This window comes from Pristiophorus japonicus, chromosome 11 (genome assembly GCF_044704955.1).
Source record: "Pristiophorus japonicus isolate sPriJap1 chromosome 11, sPriJap1.hap1, whole genome shotgun sequence".
NCBI lineage: Eukaryota > Metazoa > Chordata > Chondrichthyes > Pristiophoridae > Pristiophorus > Pristiophorus japonicus.
In genome coordinates this window covers 139,607,179-139,629,882 of record NC_091987.1, presented here as the reverse complement: position 1 = coordinate 139,629,882, position 22,704 = coordinate 139,607,179, and the positions used below count along the sequence as shown (strand labels likewise).

Here is a 22,704-nt window from a genome sequence, read left to right as displayed (position 1 = left end):
ATTTAACAAGATCAGCCATGATCTTATTGAATGGTGGATCAGGCTCAAGGGGCCAAATGGCCTACTCCTGCTTCTATTTCTTATGTTCTTATGTATGTTGTTATTGGGTGGCAACAGTGAAGCAGTGCATCAATCCCCAGGCTGGAATTACTCAGATTTACCTCACCTCAGCTTATGCATTTTATCAGATCACATCTATATAGATCACATGGCTCCGGTTGGGTTGGAGTGTAGATGTTTTCAGTATAAGGCGTGTCACAGTTGTGTGAGGCGGATTGGTTGGGCTGGGTCCTCTTTGCCTTTCCGTCATTGTTCATAGGTTTATATGTAACCTTTAGGACTGTTGACCAAGGGCCGTGCGGCTTTTTGTCGGCCGGCGCGGACACGATGGGCCGAAATGGCCTCCTTCTGCGCTGTAAAAATTTTTTTTTATGTATGTGCGGAACTATATGTGTGTGTATGCATGGAGCTGTGTGTGTGTGTGTGAATGTGTGCAGGCGAATGTGTGTGTGTCTACGTGTGGGGAGCAGTGTGTGTGTGTCTGTGTGTATTTGTATGTGTGGGGAACTGTGTGTGCAGGTGTGGGTTTGTGCATATGTGTGTGTGCAGATCTGTGTGTGTGTGTGTGCAGATGTGTGCGTGTGTGTATGTATGTGTGTTTTGGGGGGGGGGGAACTGAGCAGGTGAGCATGTTTATGTGTTTAGCTGAATGAAGAATGTCCTATTTATCTTTTGAAATTCGAGCACATTAACATCTGACAGACTTTCCGCATGGCCAAAAACAATTTCCGAAACGTCAGATGTTTGAGGAGAAGTCCTGTGAATCAAGTGTGTCTGTCTGCTGTCTGTGTTACATTACATATTCACATTGTTTAGGAGAAATGTTTTTTAAGCCGTTCCCTCAGCTGTACAATGATGACTGCCTGCTCCACTTGTCTGCTGCTAAACATACTGACGGAAGATGAAGTTAGAATTGAATGTGCGCAGACCTTGAACAGCACAGTTTAACACTGTTTGAATGTAATATACTGAGGGGTACCTTTGAGTTTCTCAGCCATTAGGTTGGCTTCATGCTCGGAATAGTGCACAATGGGTGCAGGAGAGGGTGGCCTCAGATGTTCATCCTCCATCATACGCCGGTGACGTTCCTCTCGCGCAAACATCCGCTGCATACACTCCCACTCGTAGAAATCATCTCTGGCCCGAGCAAAGTCCACGTGCAGGCGGCCTGTGTCCTTCTTGTCTGTGCTGGATCCCAGCCTCATGCGATAGCCTGAATGTGAACAGCAATCCTTAGAAACTACACGAAAGCAGTGGGTGTTAGTTCTTGGGGTTTAACAGCAGAGTGGGCAATGGCACCTGCGGCAGTACAATCCCTAGCGCTGGCCGCTCGAGTTCCTGCATTACAACAGTGACTACACTTCAAAGGTCTTTCATTGGCTGGGAAGCCCCTTTGGGACGCCCTGAGGTGGTGAAAAGTGCCATTTAAATGCAAGTTCTTTCTTTTCTTGCTTAAAGCAATGTGCGCTTTATTGTGAATCTTGTGCCTTATTGTGTGTCTGAGTTCTTGCACGGGTTATTTTTCTCGGACTCCCTCCAGGGGCTCCTCGAGCCCAGTTGGTGTCGCTTCCATCCAGATCATGTGGACGACGGATGGGACGGTCAGCTGAGCGGAGTTGTCACCGTCCCAAGAGACGAGATGGTGGCAGTGCACAGCTGGGGCCTGCTCAACTCACGCCAAGTCACAAACCATGGAAGGGAGCAGGAACGGTGCTGTGTGAGGAAATAATTCAACTCCTCTTATTACATATAGTCCAAAATATTGTAGAAGCTCAATATACCCGTTCCATTGCTGATTGAGGAATATCGATCTTTTAATGACTTAATCGCTTGACCAAATTCCACTGACCAGTCAACCCTTTCAAACAAAGCTGACTCTGTAAATTCTTACATACATCACCTGAATAGGATTTCTCTTCAGAAACATGAACAGGCCATTGGGCTCGTTATGGTACAGAATATACTGAGGGCAGAGGAGTAACTGAGCACAACACCAGTGCTGGGCGTGTGGTCATTGGACAGGCCTGGAAGAGCACATCCATTTGCGACCCCTGTGACGGGCTGGGACTTGGCGCACCCCATCCATGCTTGGATGGCAATGTTAGTGCACGCCTGAGTGCAGCCTTAAAGGGGAAGTACTGATCTCACTGCCTGCTTCTGGCTCCCATTTGCCAGGGTGCAATCATTTATCAGCTGATTAGCGAGTCAAAAGCCACCTGTTTGGCTCTGGAATGACATACTTCCAACCTGTATTGTAAAGAAAGTGTAAATCAGACTGTATGGACGCCTGCTATTGAGTTCTCTTGATAGTGCAGTAAGAGTAACCTTTAGCTTTTGCTTGTTAAGCGGGGAAGTACAACTCTTTTGCGGGGGGGGGGGGAACAAAATAAACATTCGATCAAGTGCCCCCCGATCTGGGGGACACTCCAGACACTTAACTGCCCCTTTTAAAAAAATGTTTTTTGTTTCTTTTATTTGTTTTTTGTGGTTTTTTGGGGGGCATTAAAACCATATATTTTACAAGTGCCCCCTATAAAAGGGGAGGGGGCACTAAAAATCCGGCAATTAAAACAAATTAAACTTTAAAACATATAAAATCAAATTAAAATTTGGTTGTCGGGGGTAACGATGCACTCCAGTCCCTCCGGCGCCGCGGGGAAGTACAAGTCAATTTAGATGCAGTGAGGTGTTGAATTAAGACTGACCTTAAAGCAATGGTCAGTTTAGTCCCGAATGACAAGCTATTCCAATGCATATTGATGCCTATATTTCAGAGAACATTAATTAATCGATAACAAGTTCTGCAAATGGAAACATCTGTAATGACATCATCCATTTAAGAAGTGGGAGAGTATAAGTACAGACTCATAATTAGAACAAGAGTGAAAGTACCAATCAGATAGCAACATGGGGAACTGTACCAATCAGATAGCAACGTGGGGAGCTGTACCGCTTTACAGAAACACAACTTGCTCAAAGTAAAGTTATTGATAAGGGAGAAGCTCACCAAAATTCACCTTATATGGAGTGGTGTAATATAAGGCAGAATTGTGTGGGAGGGTGAGAAAAAGGTATAAAAGTGGGAGTTGGAACAGATACTGAGGGTTGGTGAAGGCCCAAGATACCGAGCTCAGAACTAATGCGTTTGAGTCACCTGACTAAAGCCGCAAGGTTTGTCGCAAGTCCTGCTTTGTACATGTAAGTTTAATTACTGTATACCCGATCTTCGACATCTGACATTCAATGTGTACGAATGTTGTTGATTTGAGGAGTAAATTATAAGTGAGAACAACGTTCACCAAACTCTTAACAGTTGGTAGTGCAGGCTGTGAATTGTGTTGATGTACATAGAACGGAGACTCCAGGGTCACAACCTGACTGCTCCGAGAGGTTGGGTCGTGCTTCAAGCCTTCTACTGACTTTCAGACAGTAAATTAATTTAAAGCCATGGCAGAGTTAAAATCTAATCTTGAAGAGAGTTTAGAAAAACAGATCGTTGATTGTCAAGGATCAGAATCTGTGTTGGACACAGCCGAACACGGAGATGTAATTAAATGGGTCAGAGTCTCTTTGATGAGCAGTCTAAAGGCCTGATGGTCCAAGGGTTATATAGGACCTGTCTAGACTTGATCGAGCAGTTCGAGCAATGCCCAACACGGTGTAATCAATGAAAGGAGCCTGAAATACAGCAGCTTCAGGACAGAATTTCTCAGCAGCAATAGGCTGGAGCAGCTCACTCCGCAGCTCTCCTTGATCGTAATAAGGTTCCATGGGGACCTGCTGAACATTCCCAGTTATCTGCCGAATGTCAGCATAAAACTATCCCCCACTTGCAGTCCCAGAGCTGTTTCAGTGGGCACTAACATGTACACAATGTGAAAGAAGCAGAGAAAGACAGACGGGGCCCACCTGACAAGTAGATCGCTTTGTCCACCATGAACTCCTCCGCGAAGCGGATGTGGCAGAAGTTCTTTTTGCTTTTGCGAATGGCTGTAATATCCCCGCACTGCTCAAAAACCTGGTGAATGAGTTCCTCCGCAGCATTCTCCGGCAAGCCTCCCACAAACACCGTCTTACAGCCAGGCGGTCGGTCACGGATGGCTGGCGGAGGGAGGTCTGGAGATCCAACAAAACACAAAACTCAATCAGTCAGTCAGGGACAGTTGCTCAAGCGCTCATTTATTGTGATTTGCTTTCTGGGTTGGAAGGAGGCCCAGTTCTGCGAGCCTTGCCAAGCAACTTCCTTACACCAGTATAGTGACAGAGCCAGTAAACCAGACTCAGTGAGTGAAACTTCTCCAGTTACTGAGTATAGTGACAGAGCCAGTAAACCAGACTCAGTGAGTGAAACTTCTCCAGTTACTGAGTATAGTGACAGAGCCCGCAAACCAGACTCAGTGAGTGAAACTTCTCCAGTTACTGAGTATAGTGACAGAGCCAGTAAACCAGACTCAGTGAGTGAAACTTCTCCAGTTACTGAGTATAGTGACAGAGCCCGCAAACCAGACTCAGTGAGTGAAACTTCTCCAGTTACTGAGTATAGTGACAGAGCCCGCAAACCAGACTCGGTGAGTGAAACTTCTCCAGTTACTGAGTATAGTGACAGAGCCCGCAAACCAGTCTCAGTGAGTGAAACTTGTGCTTTGCCTTCTCCAGTTACTGAGCTGGCATCAGCTGGCTCTCATCCTCTGATGCTTTGAAATAGCGTCCAGGAAATCCTGCTCACCCAGTGCCTGTTTGTGGTCAATGAACATCAGAACATAAGGAATTACAGCAGGAGTAGGTGATTCAGCCCCTCAAACATTCAATGAGATTATCACTGATCTTCTACCTCAGCTCCACCTTCCTGCACTATCCTCATATCCTTTGGTTCCATTCGTATCCAAAAGTCTATCGACCTCTGTCTTGAATATACTCAACGACTGAGCATCCACAGCTCTCTGGGGTAGATAATTCCAAAGATTCACAACCCTCTGAGTGAAGAAATTTCTCTTCATCTCCGTCCTAAATGGCTAACCCCTTATTCTGAGACTCTGACCCCTGGTTCTAGACTCCCCAGCCATGGGAAAAAATCCTCCTAGCATTTACCCTGTCAAGCCCCTTTAGAATTTTACATGTTTCAATGAGATCACCTTTCATTCCTCTAAACTCTAGGGAATGTAGGTCTAGTCTACTCAATCTCTCCTCATAGGACAATCCCCCCATCCCAGGAATCAGTCTGGTGAACCTTTGTTGCACTCCCTCTAAGGCAACTATATCCTTCAGTAAGGAGAACAAAACCAAAACTGCTTGCCCAATAGTACTACATGAATCACCCATTGGTGTAATGAGCATTAGAATGAGTTGCAAAGCAACTGATGCTGTAATTACTTGAAGCAAACACTATAATAGTTTTGTATTACGGATCTGAAATCTTCACTCAGTGTCACTGGGCAGTCCCATAAAGGGACTCTATTTTTCCTACAATCTGGATGTTCACTTTAATTGCCCATCTACTTAAACATTAACATAACCTGAGGATGGTAATAATGGATCCCTTGTTGTATGTACCAGACTGTGGGTGGGAAATTCGGTAACTCCCATTTTGAGGTGGGAACACTGCCTGATGGGTAAGTTTAGCGCCTGGCACTAACTAGCGCTGGTGAGCGGGATATTCATGTTCAGCGCCCCAAGAGGCAAGTGGATGCTAAATCAAGCAGTGCTCACTTCTCTCAGGATGCTAAAGCCGAAAAGCGTGGTGCGAAGGTCACAGCATTAATGAGGGTCAGGCGATCCTCATCAGACACACTGGGGCCAACTGCTTCGTAAAGAGCAAGCTAAATGATGCTGCACAGCCTCAGTCCCAGGATTGCAGCCTGTGCAGTGAGACACAGACCAACATGGTAGCCGCTCAAGGAAGGCAGCGGGCCCACCGGTTTTCCAAGGTCGCCCTGGAGGCACTGGTGGAGGGGGTGGAGAGGGGATGGGACACCCTCCCCCACAACACTGGGAGGAGGCCGGCACCCAATCTCTTCAGGCCAATGTGGGGGAAGTGGCCACCCACATGTGGGCAAGGAGCACGGTGCCCCGAACTGCGACGCAATGTCGGAAGAAATTCAACGACCTCACTCGGGTCGTCAGGGTGAGTACCTTCTTCATCAACCTTACCATTGCACCATTTGATCCTCACTATCTCACATACTTTAGGGTCTGCACTAACTCCTCCTTCAATATGTCAATGTGAGCATCCCTCTTCCTTGGTGAGCACAGATGCAAAGTGCTCGTTCAGTACCTCAGCCTTCCCCTCTACCTGCAGGCATAGCTCTCCTTTTTGGTCCCGAATCAGCCCCACCCCTTCTCTCAGTAGCCTTTTATTCTTTATATACATACACACAACATTTGCAGTCCAAGTAATATTAGCTCTTGGCCCTCAAACCCCAGCACTGACACAGCAACTGTGCGCAGCTATTGACATTTTCATGCACCTCTGACATCTTCCAGAGTAACAGCTGTTCAACTATGCGCCATTTACCGGTTCTGCCAGAGACACCATTTTCACCGGCCCTCAACACCGGCCCGCGGTGGCACCGGCAGGTTTTTACAGACATCCAATTTCTGGGCCTGAATACCTCTTCTCACCCTGCCCACATATCCCTCTATTCCCGTCTCCATCGTGTATGTATAACACTCCCCTTAAACACATCAATGCAATTTACTTCAACCATTCAAAGCAGAAGCAAATTATTATTTAAATAGAGAGGGATTACGAAAAGCTGCAGTATAGAGCGATCTGCGGGTCCTTGTGCATGAAACACAAAAAGTTAGCATGCAGGTAAAGCAAGTAATCAGGAAGGCAAATAGAATGTTGGCCTTTATTGCAAAGGGGATGGAGTGTAAGAGTAGGGAAGTCTTGCTACAACTGTACAGGGCGTTGGTGAGACCACTCCTGGAGTACTGCCTATAGTTTTAGTCTCCTTATTTAAGAGGGATATATTTGCATTGGAGGCAGTTCAGAGAAGGTTCATTAGGTTGATTCCTGAGATGAAGGGGTTGTCTTACGAAGAAAGGTTGAGCCTATATTCATTGGAGTTTAGAAGAATGAGATGTGATCTTATTGAAACATATAAGATTCTGACGGGGCTTGACAGGTTAGATGCAGAGAGGATGTTTCCGCTCATGGGGGAATCTAGAACTAGGGGGAATAGTTTCAGAATAAGGGGTTGCCCATTTAACATAGAAACATAGAAAATAGGTGCAGGCGCAGGCCATTCGGCCCTTCGAGCCTGCACCTCCATTCAATATGATCATGGCTGATCATGCAACCTCAGTACCCCACCCCTGCCTTCTCTCCATACCCCCTGATCACTTTAGCAGTAAGGGCCATATCTAACTGCCTTTTGAATATGTCCAATGAACTGGACTCAACAACTTTCTGCGGCAGAGAATTCCACAGGTTCACAATAGTCTGGGTGAAAAAGTTTCTCCTCATCTCGGTCTTATATGGCTTACCCCTTATCTTTAGACTGTGACCCCTGGATCTGGCATCCCCAACATCGGGAACATTCTTCCTGCATCTAACCTGTTCAATCCTGTCAGAATTTTATGTTTCTATGAGATCCCCTCTCATTCTTCTAAATTCCAGTGAGTATAAGCCTAGCCGATCCAATCTTTCCTCATATGTCAGTCTTGCCATCGTGGGAATCAGTCTGGTGAACCTTCGCTGCACTCCTCAATAGCAAGCACGTCCTTCCTCAGATTAGGAGACCAAAACTGCACACAATACTCAAGGTGTGGTCTCCAAGGCTCTATACAACTGCAGTAAGACCTCCCTGCTCCTATACTCAAATCCCCTCGCTATGAAGGCCAGCATGCCATTTGCTTTCTTTACTGCCTGCTGTACCTGCATGCCTACCTTCAGTGACTGATGTACCATGACTCCCAGGTCTCATTGCACCTCCTCTTTTACTAATCTGTCACCATTCAGATAATAATCTGCCTTCCTGTTTTTGCCACCAAAGTGGATAACCTCACATTTATCCACATTATACTGCATCTGCCATGCATTTGCCCATTCACCTAACCTGTCCAAGTCACCCTGCAGCCTCTTAGCATCCTGCTCGCAGCTCGCACTGCCACCCAGCTTAGTGTCATCTGCAAACTTGGAGATATTACATTCAATTCCTTCATCTAAATCATAAATGTATATTGTAAAAAGCTGGGGTCCCAGCACTGAACAGCCATTCTGAAAAGGACCCGTTTATTCCCACTCTTTGCTTCCTGTCTGCCAACCAGTTCTCTATCCACGTCAATACATTACCCCCAATACCATGTGCCTTAATTTTTCACACTAATCTCTGTGTGGGACCTTGTCAAAAGCCCTTTGAAAGTCCAAGTACACACATCCACTGGTTCTCCCTTATCCACTCTACCAGTTACATCCTCAAAAAACTCGAAGATTTGTCAAGCATGATCACTAAAAGTGGGCACGCAGGTACAGCAGGCGGTAAAGAAGGCAAATGTATGTTGGCCTTCATAGCTAGGGGATTTGAATATAGAATCAGGGAGGTCTTACTGGAGTTGTACAGGGCCTTAGTGAGGCCTCACCTGGAATATTGTGTTCAGTTTGGGACTCCTAGTCTGAGGAAGGACGTTCTTGCTATTGAGGGAGTGCAGCGAAGGTTCACCAGACTGATTCCAGGGATGGCTGGGCTGTCATATGAGGAGAGACTGGATCAACTGGGCCTTTATTCACTGGAGTTTAGAAGGATGAGAGGGGATCTCATAGAAACATATAAGATTCTGACGGGACTGGACAGGTTAGATGCGGGAAGAATGTTCCCGATGTTGGGAAAGTCCAGAACCAGGGGACATAGTCTTAGGATAAGGGGTAGGCCATTTCGGACTGAGATGAAGAGAAACTTCTTCACTCAGAGAGTTGTTAACCTGTGGAATTCCCTGCCGCAGAGAGTTGTTGATGCCAGTTCACTGGATATATTCAAGAGGGAGTTAGATATGGCTCTTACGGTTAAGGGGATCAAGGGGTATGGAGCGAAAGCAGGAAAGGGATACTGAAGAAGTGATCAGCCATGATCTTATTGAATGGCAGTGCAGGCTCGAAGGGCCGAATGGCCTACTCCTGCACCTATTTTTCTATGTTTCTATTTCCCTTTCATAAATCCATGCTGACTTGGACCGATCCTGACACTGCTTTCCAAATGCGCTGCTATTACATCTTTAATAATTGATTCCAGCATTTTCCCCATCACCGATGTCAAGCTAACCGGTCTATAATTCCCTGTTTTCTCTCTCCCTCCTTTTTTAAAAAGTGGGGTTACATTAGCTACCCTCCAATCCATAGGAACTGATCCAGATTACATGGAATGTTGGAAAATTACCACCAATGCAGCTACTATTTCTAGGGCCACTTCCTTAAGTACTCTGGGATGCAGACCATCAGGCCTTCAGTCTCTTCAATCTCCCGAACACCATTTCCTGACTAATAAGGATTTCCCTCAGTTCCCCCTTCTCGCTAGACCCTCGGTCCCCTATTATTTTCGAGAGGTTATTCGTGTTTTCTTTAGTGAAGATTGAAACAAAGTATTTAATACGGAGATGAGGAGGAATTTCTTCTCTTAGAGTGTCGTGAATCTTTGGAATTCTCTGCCCGAGAGAGCTGTGGAAGCTGAGTCATTGAATATATTCAAGGCTGAGATAGACAGATTCTTGAACTATCGGGAAGTCAAGGGTTATGGGAAACAGGCAGGAAAGTGGAGTTGAGGCCAAGATCAGATCAGCCATGATCTTTCTGAATGGCGGAGCAGGCTCGAGGGGCCGTATGGCCTACTCCTGCTCTTATTTCTTATGATCTTATGTCCCAAGTGGCAGCGAGTTCCATTCTCACCACTCTCTGGGAGTTAACCCTTTGTGAACCAATCTAACCGAGTTCTGATAAAGAGTCTGCAACCAAAATGTCCACTTGTCTGTTCTCTCTAGGATGCTCACTGACCTGCTTCATGTTCCGAACTTCATGGCAGCATCATATCGTAAATAGCGGCAAAATCCTTTCCAGGACAAATAGATCATCTCCAAATATTAGTCTCCCTTGAATGTTTTTATTTTCTGAATGCTGTATTCATTGAATCAGAGAATCATACAGCACAGAAGGCCATTCGGAGCATCATGCTTCTGCCGACTCTTTGAAATAGCAATCCAATTAGTCCCACCAACCTGCCCTTTCCCCATAGCCCTGCAAATTTCTCCCCGTCAAGTATTTATCCAATTCACTTTTGCAAGTTACTACTGAATCTTGCAGGCAGTGCATTCCACATCATAACTCACTCTGTTACAATATTCACCTCAGCTCCCCCCTGGATTGTCCATCATAATTGGGAAAAACCCATGGCACTGCAATTCGTCTAGCGGACTTTTGGAGCTAGTTCCAGGGATACACCCAAATCCCAGGGCCAGGGGCATTGGCACGCTGTGAGCGGGCACTCGTGCCAAAACCACACGGCTGGGCACTTGGCCTCAGCTCGGGAGAGGGATTCAGGAGCAGAGCCGAGCTGCACAAGGGCCTTTTTGTCATTCTCAAGATGTGGCCATCGCTGGGAAGGCCAGCATTGATTGCCCATCCCTAGTTGCCCTCGAGAAGCTGCCAGATTGCCTTCTCCTTGAACCGCTCCAGTCCATGTGTTGTGGTGGGTGAATGCAACTTAAAATCATGGCAAGGAGCAGGATAACCAAATTGCTGATACGTGCTTTCCTCCCACAAAGCTCTGGGCCGGGAGCACCACAGTATAGATCGTACCTCGCTATTGCAAGTGTGATTTCACCACAGGGCTCTGCAATCCCATTAAAGACAGGTTTCGTTTTGCAAATTAATCAACCGTGACATCAAAGCAATTTGATAAGGTTCCACACAAGAGATTATTAGCAACAATAAGGGTGCACGGAATTAGAGGTAACATAAGAACATAAGAATTAGGAGCGGGATTAGGCCATATTGCCCTTCGAGCCTGCTCCACCATTCAATAACATCATGGCTGATCTTTGACCTCAACTCCACTTTCCCGCCCGATCTCCCTTTTGACTTGGGTTGGAAATTGGTTGGGAGGTAGGAGACAGAGAGCAGGGATCAGAGGTATGTCCTTAGATTAGCAATATGTGACACATGGTGTTCCCCAGGGATCTGTCCTGGGGCCTATACTTTTCATCATATTGATTAATGATTTGCATGAAGGAATAAGAAGTTATATGGAGTGTTTTCACCTGCCTAGGCCCTAAACTCTGGCACTCCCTCACTAAACCTCTCTACCTCTCTCTACTCCTTTAAGGTGCTCCTTAAAACCTACCTTTTTAATCAAGCTTTGGTCACCTGTTCTGATGTGGCTCGGTATGTTTGATAACACTCCTGTGAAGCGCCTTTGGGCATTTTACTGCATTAAAGGTGCTATATAAATACAAATCATTGTTGTTATATCCAAGTGTACAGGTGACAGGAAGTTAGGAGGGAGAGTCGGTCATGCAAAGGAGAGCAGGAAGTTGCAAAGAGACATTGTCAGATTCAGTGAGTGGGCAAGTGTGAGGTCATCCCCTGTGTACCCAAGAAAGATAACTCCATGTATTTTCTAAATGATGAACAATCAGGGATTATTGAGGAGATCTGGGAGTCAAAGGACACAAATCATTAAAAGCTATTAGATAGATACAGAAAGCAATCAGAAAGGCCACTGGAATGGTGGCCTTTATCTCAATTGGGTTGGAATACTAAGGAGAAGAGTTGGTGCTAAAGTTGTCCAGGGCCTTGGTCAGCCCATACCTGGAATATTGCATCATCTCTGGGCACCCCACGGCAGGAATGACCGACTGGCATTGGAGGGTGCGGCACAGAGTCACCAGAATGATACCGGGGCTTAGAGGGTTCAGTTATGGGGACAGGCTGCACAAACTTGTCTCGTATTCCCTCAAGTATAGAAGATTGAGGGGTGATCTGATCGGGGCGTTTAAAGGATTCGATAGAGTGAATACAGAAAAGTATTTCCACTGGTTGGGGAATCAAGAACAAGGGGACTTAACTTTTAAACTAGAGCGCGGCCGTTCAGGAACAAAACCAGGAAGCACCTTTCCACACAAAGGGGAGCAGTAATCTGGAACTTGCTCCCCAAAAGTCTGTGGGTGCTGGAACAATTGGAGCTTTCAAGGCTGAAGCTGATGGGTTTTAGTTAGGTAAGGGTATCGGGATAGGGAGCAAAGGTGGGTAAATGGTGAGGGGTAGATCAGCCACGATCTGAATGAATGGCGAAGCAGGTTCGAGGGCTGAATAGGCGAATCACGGTCTGAATGGGTCGGGGTCGTGTGGGAAGTTAAAGTGCAAAAAATCAGAATCCCGACCAGAACCCGCCCACTTCTGGGTTTAACGGAGGCGGGACAGGGGGTGGGGAAACCAATCTGCTCCCAGGAGGCAAGTCTTCTATTTAAATATTATAGTAATGCTTGAAGCCTCTGCTTTAATCTCCATGTTTTATTTAACTTTCACGGCTCGGGTTTTGCACGGCTCGTAAACCCGGCAGCTAAAGTAAGGCAAGGCCTGCTGGATCCAGGAGACAAGTACCTGACTGACCCACCCCACACCCCCCGCAATCAGTTACGGCCCACCACCCCAGGCCTCCGATCACACCCACTCCACCATGATCAGAGACTGTCCCCCACCCCAGGCCTCCAATTACCACCGCCCCCCCCGCGATCAGAAACTGCCCCCCTCCCCCAGGACCCCGATCACTCCCCCCACTCCACTGACATTACCCTCCTGCTCCTCAGGTTGCTGATCGTTCCCTAACCCAGTTCCCCCCCTCCGGACCCCGATCTGTACCCAGGCGCCCCCCCCCCCACCGCTCCTCCGGCCCCTGATCCTCACCCTCCCCCCTCCCCCCCGGACCCCGATCATAGAAACATAGAAACATAGAAAATAGGTGCAGGAGTAGGCCATTCGGCCCTTCGAGCCTGCACCGCCATTCAACAAGATCATGGCTGATCACCCACCCCAGCACCTCCCCGCCACGCCCCCACCACACCCCCCGACCCCCCCCCCCCCCCCAGCCGCAAGGACCACATCCAACTCCCTCCCGAACACATCCAATGAACTGACATCAACAACTCTCCACAGCAGGGCACCGCACAGGCCAACAACTCCGAGTGAAGAAGTCTCTCCCAATCCCAGCCCCAAACAGCCCACCCCCCATTCCAAGAGCGTGCCCACCCACCCCCCCCCCCCCGGCTCAGGACCTACCCAACACTGGGAACACCCCCCCCGGCACCCAACCCGCCCCGTCCTGTCCCGTCCCGTCAGAATCCTTCCCAAATGCCGGATGTCAAGCCCCCAGCCCCGGTCACCCCGGAGCCACGCCCCCGCGACGCCAACTACACCACATCCACCAACCACCATCTGCGCAGTCAACCCGTCCACCCCACTCTGAACACTCCCCGCACCGAGGCACAGAGCCCCCAGGCCCGCCCCTCCAACACACTTCACCCCCCCAGACCTCTGCTGCAATGTGGCCCCTCCTGTCCCCTGCCCTGGATTTCTCCGCCCCCCACCTCCACCACTCTTCCCTCCATTCCCGGCCCCCGTCTCCCCTCAACTTCCCTCTGCCTCCCCGCACAGGTTCCCATCTTGGGGCGGTAACCTTCTGGGGCAGGCAATTTTAGCCCCCAGCGAGGAAGTCTTTCTCCCGCCGCAGAATTGGCCTTACCACCCCTCAATGGAAGCGGAGTGTAATTTCCCACACTCCTCTTCCTTTGGGGGCAGTTACCGGGGCACGACTGGATGCTTCTGTGGCAACAGCGGCCGACTGCACGTATTGGTGCCACTTTAGTTTCCAGGTCCATGGCGAATGGTGCCATCAGGTGCCTATAACGTGGGTTAGACCTGGCGCAGGGTCTCAGGATCAGCGCCTTTACCCTCCCGAATTCGCTCGCTTGCTACTCTTGAGGCCACACTATTCCCGACATCTCGCAACAACATTTTGTTCTTTATAGTAGGACTGCTACCGCCATCTCGTAACAGCATTTTGTTCTTTACAGTACCGATATCTCGCAACAACATCTTGTTCACTGTAAAGTCCTTACTCTACAGTATAAAACCACACGAGGCACATTCTGGGGACAGGGTCACTCTGTGACATTAACTCTTTATTCACAGGACTCCAAAGACGATGACCCTGCTTGGGACCTCCCTTTTTATACCTGTGTGATCAGGTAACGAGTGCCTCCCACAAGTTCAACCCTTGTGGTCAAGGTGTGCATCTAGGTTGAATGTATACAGTAATACAGTGGTGTTACATACATGACATCACCTCCCCCCCCCCCCCAAAGTCTTATTGGGATCATTAGGTTTAATCTTTCAGGTGGTCTACACTCCCTCGTGGAGCGCCGCAGTTGGGGCTCTGGTTGTTGGACACTGACATGAGTGTCTGTCACCTGTGGTGATTCCGGCCTGTCCGGGCTGTCCGCAGGGACTGTGCATCCTTCTGATTGCTCTTGTTGCTTGTTCACTGGTGGTGTTGTGAGCTCCATCTCATGGTCTTCTTCAGGTTCCTCCGAGTCGATGCTGAACCTTTTTTTTTACTTGGTCCAGATGCTTACGGCATATCTGACCATTGCTGAGTTTTACCACGATGACCCCATTCCCCTCTTTGTCAATTACAGTGCCCTCAAGCCATTTTGGCCCTATTGCATGATTGAGGACAAATACAGGATCATTTATTTCTATACATCTCCCCCTCGAATTACGGTCATGGTACTCGTTTTGTGACTTGCGCTTGCCCTCAACTATGTCAGTCAGGACTGGATGAATGAGGGATAACAGAGTTTTGAGTGTCCATTTCATTAGTAGCTCTGCGGGCGGGACCCCCGTGCGCGAGTGCAGTCGGGATCTATAGGCCAGCAGGAGACGCGATAGGCGGCATTGCAGGGAGGGTCCTTGAATCCTGAGCATACCTTGCTTAATGATTTGGACCGCACGTTCCGCCAGTCCATTGGAGGCCGGCTTGAAGCCATTGCCCGACATGAGCTCTCGGAATTCTTAGCTTGTGAAACATGGGCCATTATCACTAACCAGGATGTCCGGGAAGCCATGGGTTGCAAAGCTCGCACGTAGGCTTTCCACAGTGGTGGATGATGTGCATGAATTCAGAATGATGCACTCGATCCATTTCGAGTACGTATCTACCACAATAAGGAACATCTTATCCATGAACTGGCCCGTGTAGTCAACATGAATGCGTGACCATGGCCTGGTGGGCCAGGGCCACGGGCTGAGCGGGGCCTCCCTCGGGGCATTACCCAGCTGTGCACACGTCGTGCGCCTGCGAACACAGTGTTCCAGGTCTGAATCAATTCCAGGCCACCAAACGTGTGACTGGGCAATGCCTTCATCAGCACAATGCCGGGATGCTCGCTGTGGAGTTCCCTGATGAATGCCTCCCTGCCCTTCTGGGGCATAACTACCCGGCTGCCCTATAGGAGGCAGTCGGCTTGGATGGAGAGCTCATCCATCCATCTGTGGAACGGTCTGACCTCCTCAGGGCATGCTCCGTGTGCGGGCGCCCAATCCCCAGTCAGGACACGTTTCTTAATCAGGGATAGGAGGGGATCTCTGTTTGTCCAGGTTTGGATCTGGCGGGCTGTGATGGGGGAGCCTGCGCTATCAAAGGCATCGACAGCCATGACTATCTCGGTGCTTTGCTCCGCTGCCCCCTCAGTGGTGGCCAGTGGAAGCCTGCTGTGTGCGTCAGCGCAATTTTCAGTTCCGGTGCCGGATGGAGTAGTCATAAGCAGCCAGCGTGAGAGCCCATCGCTGTATGCGAGCTGATGCGTTGGCATTGATAGCCTTGCTGTCTGACAACAGGGATGTTAATGGCTTGTGGTCCGTCTCTAATTCAAACTTCCTAACAGAGGTACTGATGCATTTTTTTTACACCATAGACAAATGCAAGCGCTTCCTTCTCGACCATCCCATATCCCGGTTCTGCTTGAGCGCGCGACCTGGAGACATAAGCCACAGGTTGTAGTTGACCCTCAGCATTGCCCTGCTGCAACACGCACCCAACTCCATAGGACGATGCATCACATGTCAGAACCAATTTTTTTTACAGGGTTCATACAGGGTCAACAACTTGTTTGAACAAAGTAGGTTTCGCGCCCGATCAAATGCCCGTTCCTGACAGTCCCCCCAAAACCAATCGCAACCCTTACGTAGGAGCACGTGTAGCAGCTCCAACAACGTGCTCAAGTTCGGCAGAAAGTTCCCGAAATAGTTCAACGGTCCCAGGAATGAACGCAACTCCAATGTGTTGCAGGGCCTGGGTGTGCTCGTTGAATCGCCTCTGTTTTGGATTCGGTGGGCCGAATCCCATCTGCTGCAACCCTCCTGCCCAGAAACTCAACCTCAGGAGCTAAGAACACACATTTAGACATCTTGAGTCGCAGTTGGCGTAGCACTTCCTCCAGGTTGTGGAGGTGTTCTTCGGTGTCTCGACCCGTGATGAGGATGTTGTCCTGGAATACGATCGTTCCAGGAATGGATTTAAGCAGGCTTTCCATTTTTCATTGAAAAATCGCAGCCGCTGATCGAATGCCAAACGGGCACCTGTTATAAACGAACAGTCCCTTGTGCGTGGTGATGGTGGTCAGTAGTTTAGATTAGTCGGCCAGTTCCTGGGTCATATAGGCTGAAGTGAGGTCCAACTTGGTGAACAGCTTGCCACCTGCCAGTGTGGCGAAGAGGTCCTCCGCTCTCTGGAGCGGGAATTGATCTTGTAGGGACACCCGATTGATGGTGGCCTTGTCGCCACAGATCCTGACAGAGCCATCCGCTTTTAGGACGGGAACAATGGGGCTCGCCCAGTCGCTGAATTCAACAGGTGAGATGATGCCCTCTCTCAACAGCCGGTCCAATTCATAGAAACATAGAAACATAGAAAATAGGTGCAGGAGTAGGCCATTCGGCCCTTCTAGCCTGCACCGCCATTCAATGAGTTCATGGCTGAACATTCAACTTCAGTACCCCATTCCTGCTTTCTCGCCATACCCCTTGATCCCCCTAGCAGTAAGGACCTCATCTAACTCCTTTTTGAATATATTTAGTGAATTGGCCTCAACAACTTTCTGTGGTAGAGAATTCCACAGGTTCACCACTCTCTGGGTGAAGAAGTTCCTCCGCATCTCGGTCCTAAATGGCTTACCCCTTATCCTTAGACTGTGACCCCTGGTTCTGGACTTCCCCAACATTGGGAACATTCTTCCTGCATCTAACCTGTCTAACCCCGTCAGAATTTTATATGTTTCTATGAGGTCCCCTCTCATTCTTCTGAACTCCAGTGAATACAAGCCCAGTTGATCCAGTCTTTCTTGATAGGTCAGTCCCGCCATCCCGGGAATCAGTCTGGTGAACCTTCGCTGCACTCCCTCAATAGCAAGAATGTCCTTCCTCAGGTTAGGAGACCAAAACTGTACACAATACTCCAGGTGTGGCCTCACCAATGCCCTGTACAACTGTAGCAACACCTCCCTGCCCCTGTACTCAAATCCCCTTGCTATGAAGGCCAACATGCCATTTGCTTTCTTAACCGCCTGCTGCACCTGCATGCCAACCTTCAATGACTGATGTACGATGACACCCAGGTCTCTTTGCACCTCCCCTTTTCCTAATCTGTCACCATTCAGATAATAGTCTGTCTCTCTGTTTTTACCACCAAAGTGGATAACCTCACATTTATCCACATTATACTTCATCTGCCATGCATTTGCCCACTCACCTAACCTATCCAAGTCGCTCTGCAGCCTCACAGCATCCTCCTCGCAGCTCACACTGCCACCCAACTTAGTGTCATCCGCAAACTTGGAGATACTACACTCAATCCCCTCATCTAAATCATTAATGTACAGTGTAAACAGCTGGGGCCCCAGCACAGAACCCTGCGGTACCCCACTAGTCACTGCCTGCCATTCTGAAAAGTACCCATTTACTCCTACTCTTTGCTTCCTGTCTGACAACCAGTTCTCAATCCATGTCAGTACACTACCCCCAATCCCATGTGCTCTAACTTTGCACATCAATCTCTTGTGTGGGACCTTGTCGAACGCCTTCTGAAAGTCCAAATATACCACATCAACTGGTTCTCCCTTATCCACTCTACTGGAAACATCCTCAAAAAATTCCAGAAGATTTGTCAAGCATGATTTCCCTTTCACAAATCCATGCTGACTTGGACCTATCATGTCACCTCTTTCCAAATGCACTGCTATGACATCCTTAATAATTGATTCCATCATTTTACCCACTACCGATGTCAGGCTGACCGGTCTATAATTCCCTGTTTTCTCTCTCCCTCCTTTTTTAAAAAGTGGGGTTACATTGGCTACCCTCCACTCCATAGGAACTGATCCAGAGTCAATGGAATGTTGGAAAATGACTGTCAACGCATCCACTATTTCCAAGGCCACCTCCTTAAGTACTCTGGGATGCAGTCCATCAGGCCCTGGGGATTTATCGGCCTTCAATCCCATCAATATCCCCAACACAATTTCCCGGCTAATAAGGATTTCCCTCAGTTCCTCCTCCTTACTAGACCCCCCGACCCCTTTTATAACCGGAAGGTTGTTCGTGTCCTCCTTCGTGAATACCGAACCAAAGTACTTGTTCAATTGGTCCGCCATTTCTTTGTTCCCCGTTATGACTTCCCCTGATTCTGACTGCAGGGGACCTACGTTTGTCTTTACTAACCTTTTTCTCTTTACATATCTATAGAAACTTTTGCAATCCGTCTTAATGTTCCCTGCAAGCTTCTTCTCATACTCCATTTTCCCTGCCCTAATCAAACCCTTTGTCCTCCTCTGCTGAGTTCTAAATTTCTCCCAGTCCCCAGGTTCGCTGCTATTTCTGGCCAATTTGTATGCCACTTCCTTGGCTTTAATACTATCCCTGATTTCCCTTGATAGCCACGGTTGAGCCACCTTCCCTTTTTTATTTCTATGCCAGACAGGAATGTACAATTGTTGTAGTTCATCCATGCGGTCTCTAAATGTCTGCCATTGCCCATCCACAGTCAACCCCTTAAGTATCATTCGCCAATCCATCTCAGCCAATTCACGCCTCATACCTTCAAAGTTAGCCTTCTTTAAGTTCTGGACCATGGTCTCTGAATTAACTGTTTCATTCTCCATCCTAATGCAGAATTCCACCATATTATGGTCACTCTTCCCCAAGGGGCCTCGCACAACGAGATTGCTAATTAATCCTTTCTCATTACATAACACCCAGTCTAAGATGGCCTCCCCCCTAGTTGGTTCCTCGACATATTGGTCTAAAAAACCATCCCTTATGCACTCCAGAAAATCCTCCTCCACCGTATTGCTTCCAGTTTGGTTAGCCCAATCTATGTGCATATTAAAGTCACCCATTATAACTGCTGCACCTTTATTGCACGCACCCCTAATTTCCTGTTTGATGCCCTCCCCAACATCACTACTACTGTTTGGAGGTCTGTACACAACTCCCACTAACGTTTTTTGCCCTTTGGTGTTCTGCAGCTCTACCCATATAGATTCCACATCATCCAAGCTAATGTCCTTCCTAACTATTGCCTTAATCTCCTCCTTAACCAGCAATGCTACCCCACCTCCTTTTCCTTTTATTCTATCCTTCCTGAATGTTGAATACCCCTGGATGTTGAGTTCCCAGCCCTGCTCATCCTGGAGCCACGTCTCCGTAATCCCAATCACATCATATTTGTTAACATCTATTTGCACAGTTAATTCATCCACCTTATTGCGGATACTCCTTGCATTAAGACACAAAGCCTTTAGGCTTGTTTTTTTAACACCCTCTGTCCTTTTAGAATTTTGCTGTACAATGGCCCTTTTTGTTCTTTGCCTTGGGTTTCTCTGCCCTCCACTTTTCCTCATCTCCTTTCTGTCTTTTGTTTTTGCCTCCTTTTGTTTCCCTCTATCTCCCTGCATTGGTTCCCATCCCCCTGCCATATTAGTTTAACTCCTCCCCAACAGCACTAGCAAACACTCCCCCGAGGACATTGGTTCCGATTCTGCCCAGGTTCTCGATCTTTTCCCGCATCACATACGGCACCGCTCTCGCTTTGTGGTGCACTGGCCTGGCGTCCGGGGTGATGTGTATCACTACTTTAGTGCCTTTGAAAGTACCGACACCAGGTTGGAATAGTGAATCGAATTGTTGTAGGACTTGTGAACATGAACTTCGCTCCACAGATGACATTGCGTGAACATCCCCCCCCATTTCCAGTTCATCTCGGCTAACCAGCTCCTTTCCAACAGTGCGGGACCATTGCCCGGGACAATCCAGAGTGGCAGCCGATTCACTAACCCATTGTGTGTGACAGCCAACATTGCACTGCCTAGCACCGGAATGATTTATTTAGTGTAAGTCCGTAATTGTGTCTCAATATGTGCTAATTTAGGTCTACTGGCTTTAAGTGGCCATAGCTTCTCAAATTGCTGAACACCCATGGGTGACTGGCTGGCCTCAGTGTCCAGCTCCATGCATACTGGGATACCGTTTAATAAAACCCTCATCATCATTGGTGGCGTTTTGGTGTATGAACTGTGAATATTCGCCACATGGACCCGCTGAACCTCGGCGTCCATAGATTTGCCCTAAAAGTCATCCTGCCTCAAAGAACCCTCTTCTGGTCCATCCGTCTCATATTAGTCTGGATGCAGACTTCCTGCACATTTGAGCTAAGTAGCCACTGAGATTTCAGTTCCTGCAGACAAACTGTTGAAATCTGCAAGATCTAGCTGAGTGTTTTCCCCCACACCTCCAGCATGAGTTAAAGTTTTCATTGTTGGGAACAAAGGGACTATGGCCAGGCAATCCGTGCTGACTGTCCCTTTGACTGCTCAAAGGTCCCATCCCGGGCCGCAATGTCCACTGTGATGGCGTGAGTTATTCTCCGACCTCTCCACCCCGATATGGTCCAGGCCCCCGATTTTCACCCGACCACACCTCCCTTCTCCCCGCCCCCCTCCTCCTCCCCGTGCTGGTCTCTCCCCGATCATTTGTTGGTGCCCTCCCAAAACTATTTCAATTTAAAATTTCCCAACATTTGTTCCCCCCCGCCCTCCCCCACTCCACCAAAACACATCAAAGCTATAAAATGACCATCGATTCTCAGACTTACTTGGGTTTGCTGGAAAGAGTGTACAGTTTGTGCAGTGGATAATTTCTTTCATTACCGGCACCCCTGGCGGGACGGGTGGTTGCAGTAAGCTTATCCCGGGCATCATTGGGTTAACTGGTGCCATTCCTGCCATTATCCCGAGGCCATGGTCAAACGCCGGGACACACAGGGGATCTATAGACACAAGGACACATCTGTTATTGTTTCAGCAGGTACATGGCGTGTTAGCTACCATTAGAAGAAACACCATGTTTCGATTACAGAGCATTAAGGGCGTGGCTCCCGGCCTGGGACCCCCCTTGGTGGGAGCACGGAGCAGCCAATCAAACATCGAGGTCAGAGGTCAGCGGGTCTGACTTCGGACACTGACGGTGGCAATGGATTCCCCGGCCTCCGCTCCTGTGAAGCGAGACTCCACATGGCTGCCGGTCCTCCAAGATTTACCATCGTGTGTTTCTGCTGAATGAATATTTTATTGTATCGCAGGAAGTCACAAACCTGGCAACAGTTAGGAAAGAAATAACTTGCATTTCCATAGCGCCTTTCATAACCTCAGGACGTCCCAAAGCGCTTCACAGCCAATGAAGTACAGTAAACCCTGTAAATCACAGACAGCTTCGGGACTGGCGTCAGCTATCCTTTTTTTTAGCAGGTGACCTTATTTTCAGAATGGTCAGTGAATGTCGTGTAAAGTTTTCAGTAGAATGGGGAATTATTGACGCAGCATCCCCAGCAGCAGAGAAAGCGCTCTATCCCTAGGATCGAGCCATGCAAGCATTCAATCCCAGAGATAGAGGGTTTTCCCTGCCCCTGGGCATCCTGGGTAAAGAACTCCCCATTCCTGCCGCCTCGCGCTGACCCCACGGGATTTGGAGGCAGAATGGAAGCGAGCTGCAGGGGGAGCCAGTGATCCCGACTGTAAATTCCAGATACAGAGGCTTTGCAGCATACGTGGTCTCATGTTGTAAAAGGGCTTGGTCCATTGAGGGCCGTCTGTGGTCCGTATTTTGTTCGTGTCCAAGGAGGATACAAACAACCTTCCGGATATAAAAGGGGTCAGAGGGTCTAGTAAGGAGGGGGAACTGAGGGAAATCTTTATTAATCGGGAAATTGTGTTGGGGAAATTGATGGGATTGAAGGCCGATAAATCCCCAGGGCCTGATGGACTGCATCCTAGAGTACTTAAGGAGGTGGCCTTGGAAATAGCGGATGCATTGACAGTCATTTTCCAACATTCCATTGACTCTGGATCAGTTCCTATGGAGTGGAGGGTAGCCAATGTAACCCCACTTTTTAAAAAAGGAGGGAGAGAGAAAACAGGGAATTATAGACCGGTCAGCCTGACCTCAGTAGTGGGTAAAATGATGGAATCAATTATTAAGGATGTCATAGCAGTGCATCTGGAAAATGGTGACATGATAGGTCCAAGTCAGCATGGATTTGTGAAAGGGAA

At 48.4% G+C, this 22,704-nt stretch overlaps 1 protein-coding gene across 1 annotated transcript in view; it reads right to left on the bottom strand.

Moving 5' to 3' along the window:
- The window catches only part of LOC139275595 (ecto-NOX disulfide-thiol exchanger 1-like), a 249,283-nt gene that overhangs the window by 200,224 nt on the left and 26,355 nt on the right, over nucleotides 1–22,704 (bottom strand). The window contains exons 3-5 of the mRNA XM_070892766.1: nucleotides 21,252–21,425; nucleotides 3,970–4,176; nucleotides 1,040–1,273 (exon numbers count right to left, since the gene is read on the bottom strand). Of these exons, the coding sequence (XP_070748867.1) occupies nucleotides 1,040–1,273; nucleotides 3,970–4,176; nucleotides 21,252–21,425 (615 nt within the window). The remainder of the gene's footprint in view (nucleotides 1–1,039; nucleotides 1,274–3,969; nucleotides 4,177–21,251; nucleotides 21,426–22,704) is intronic.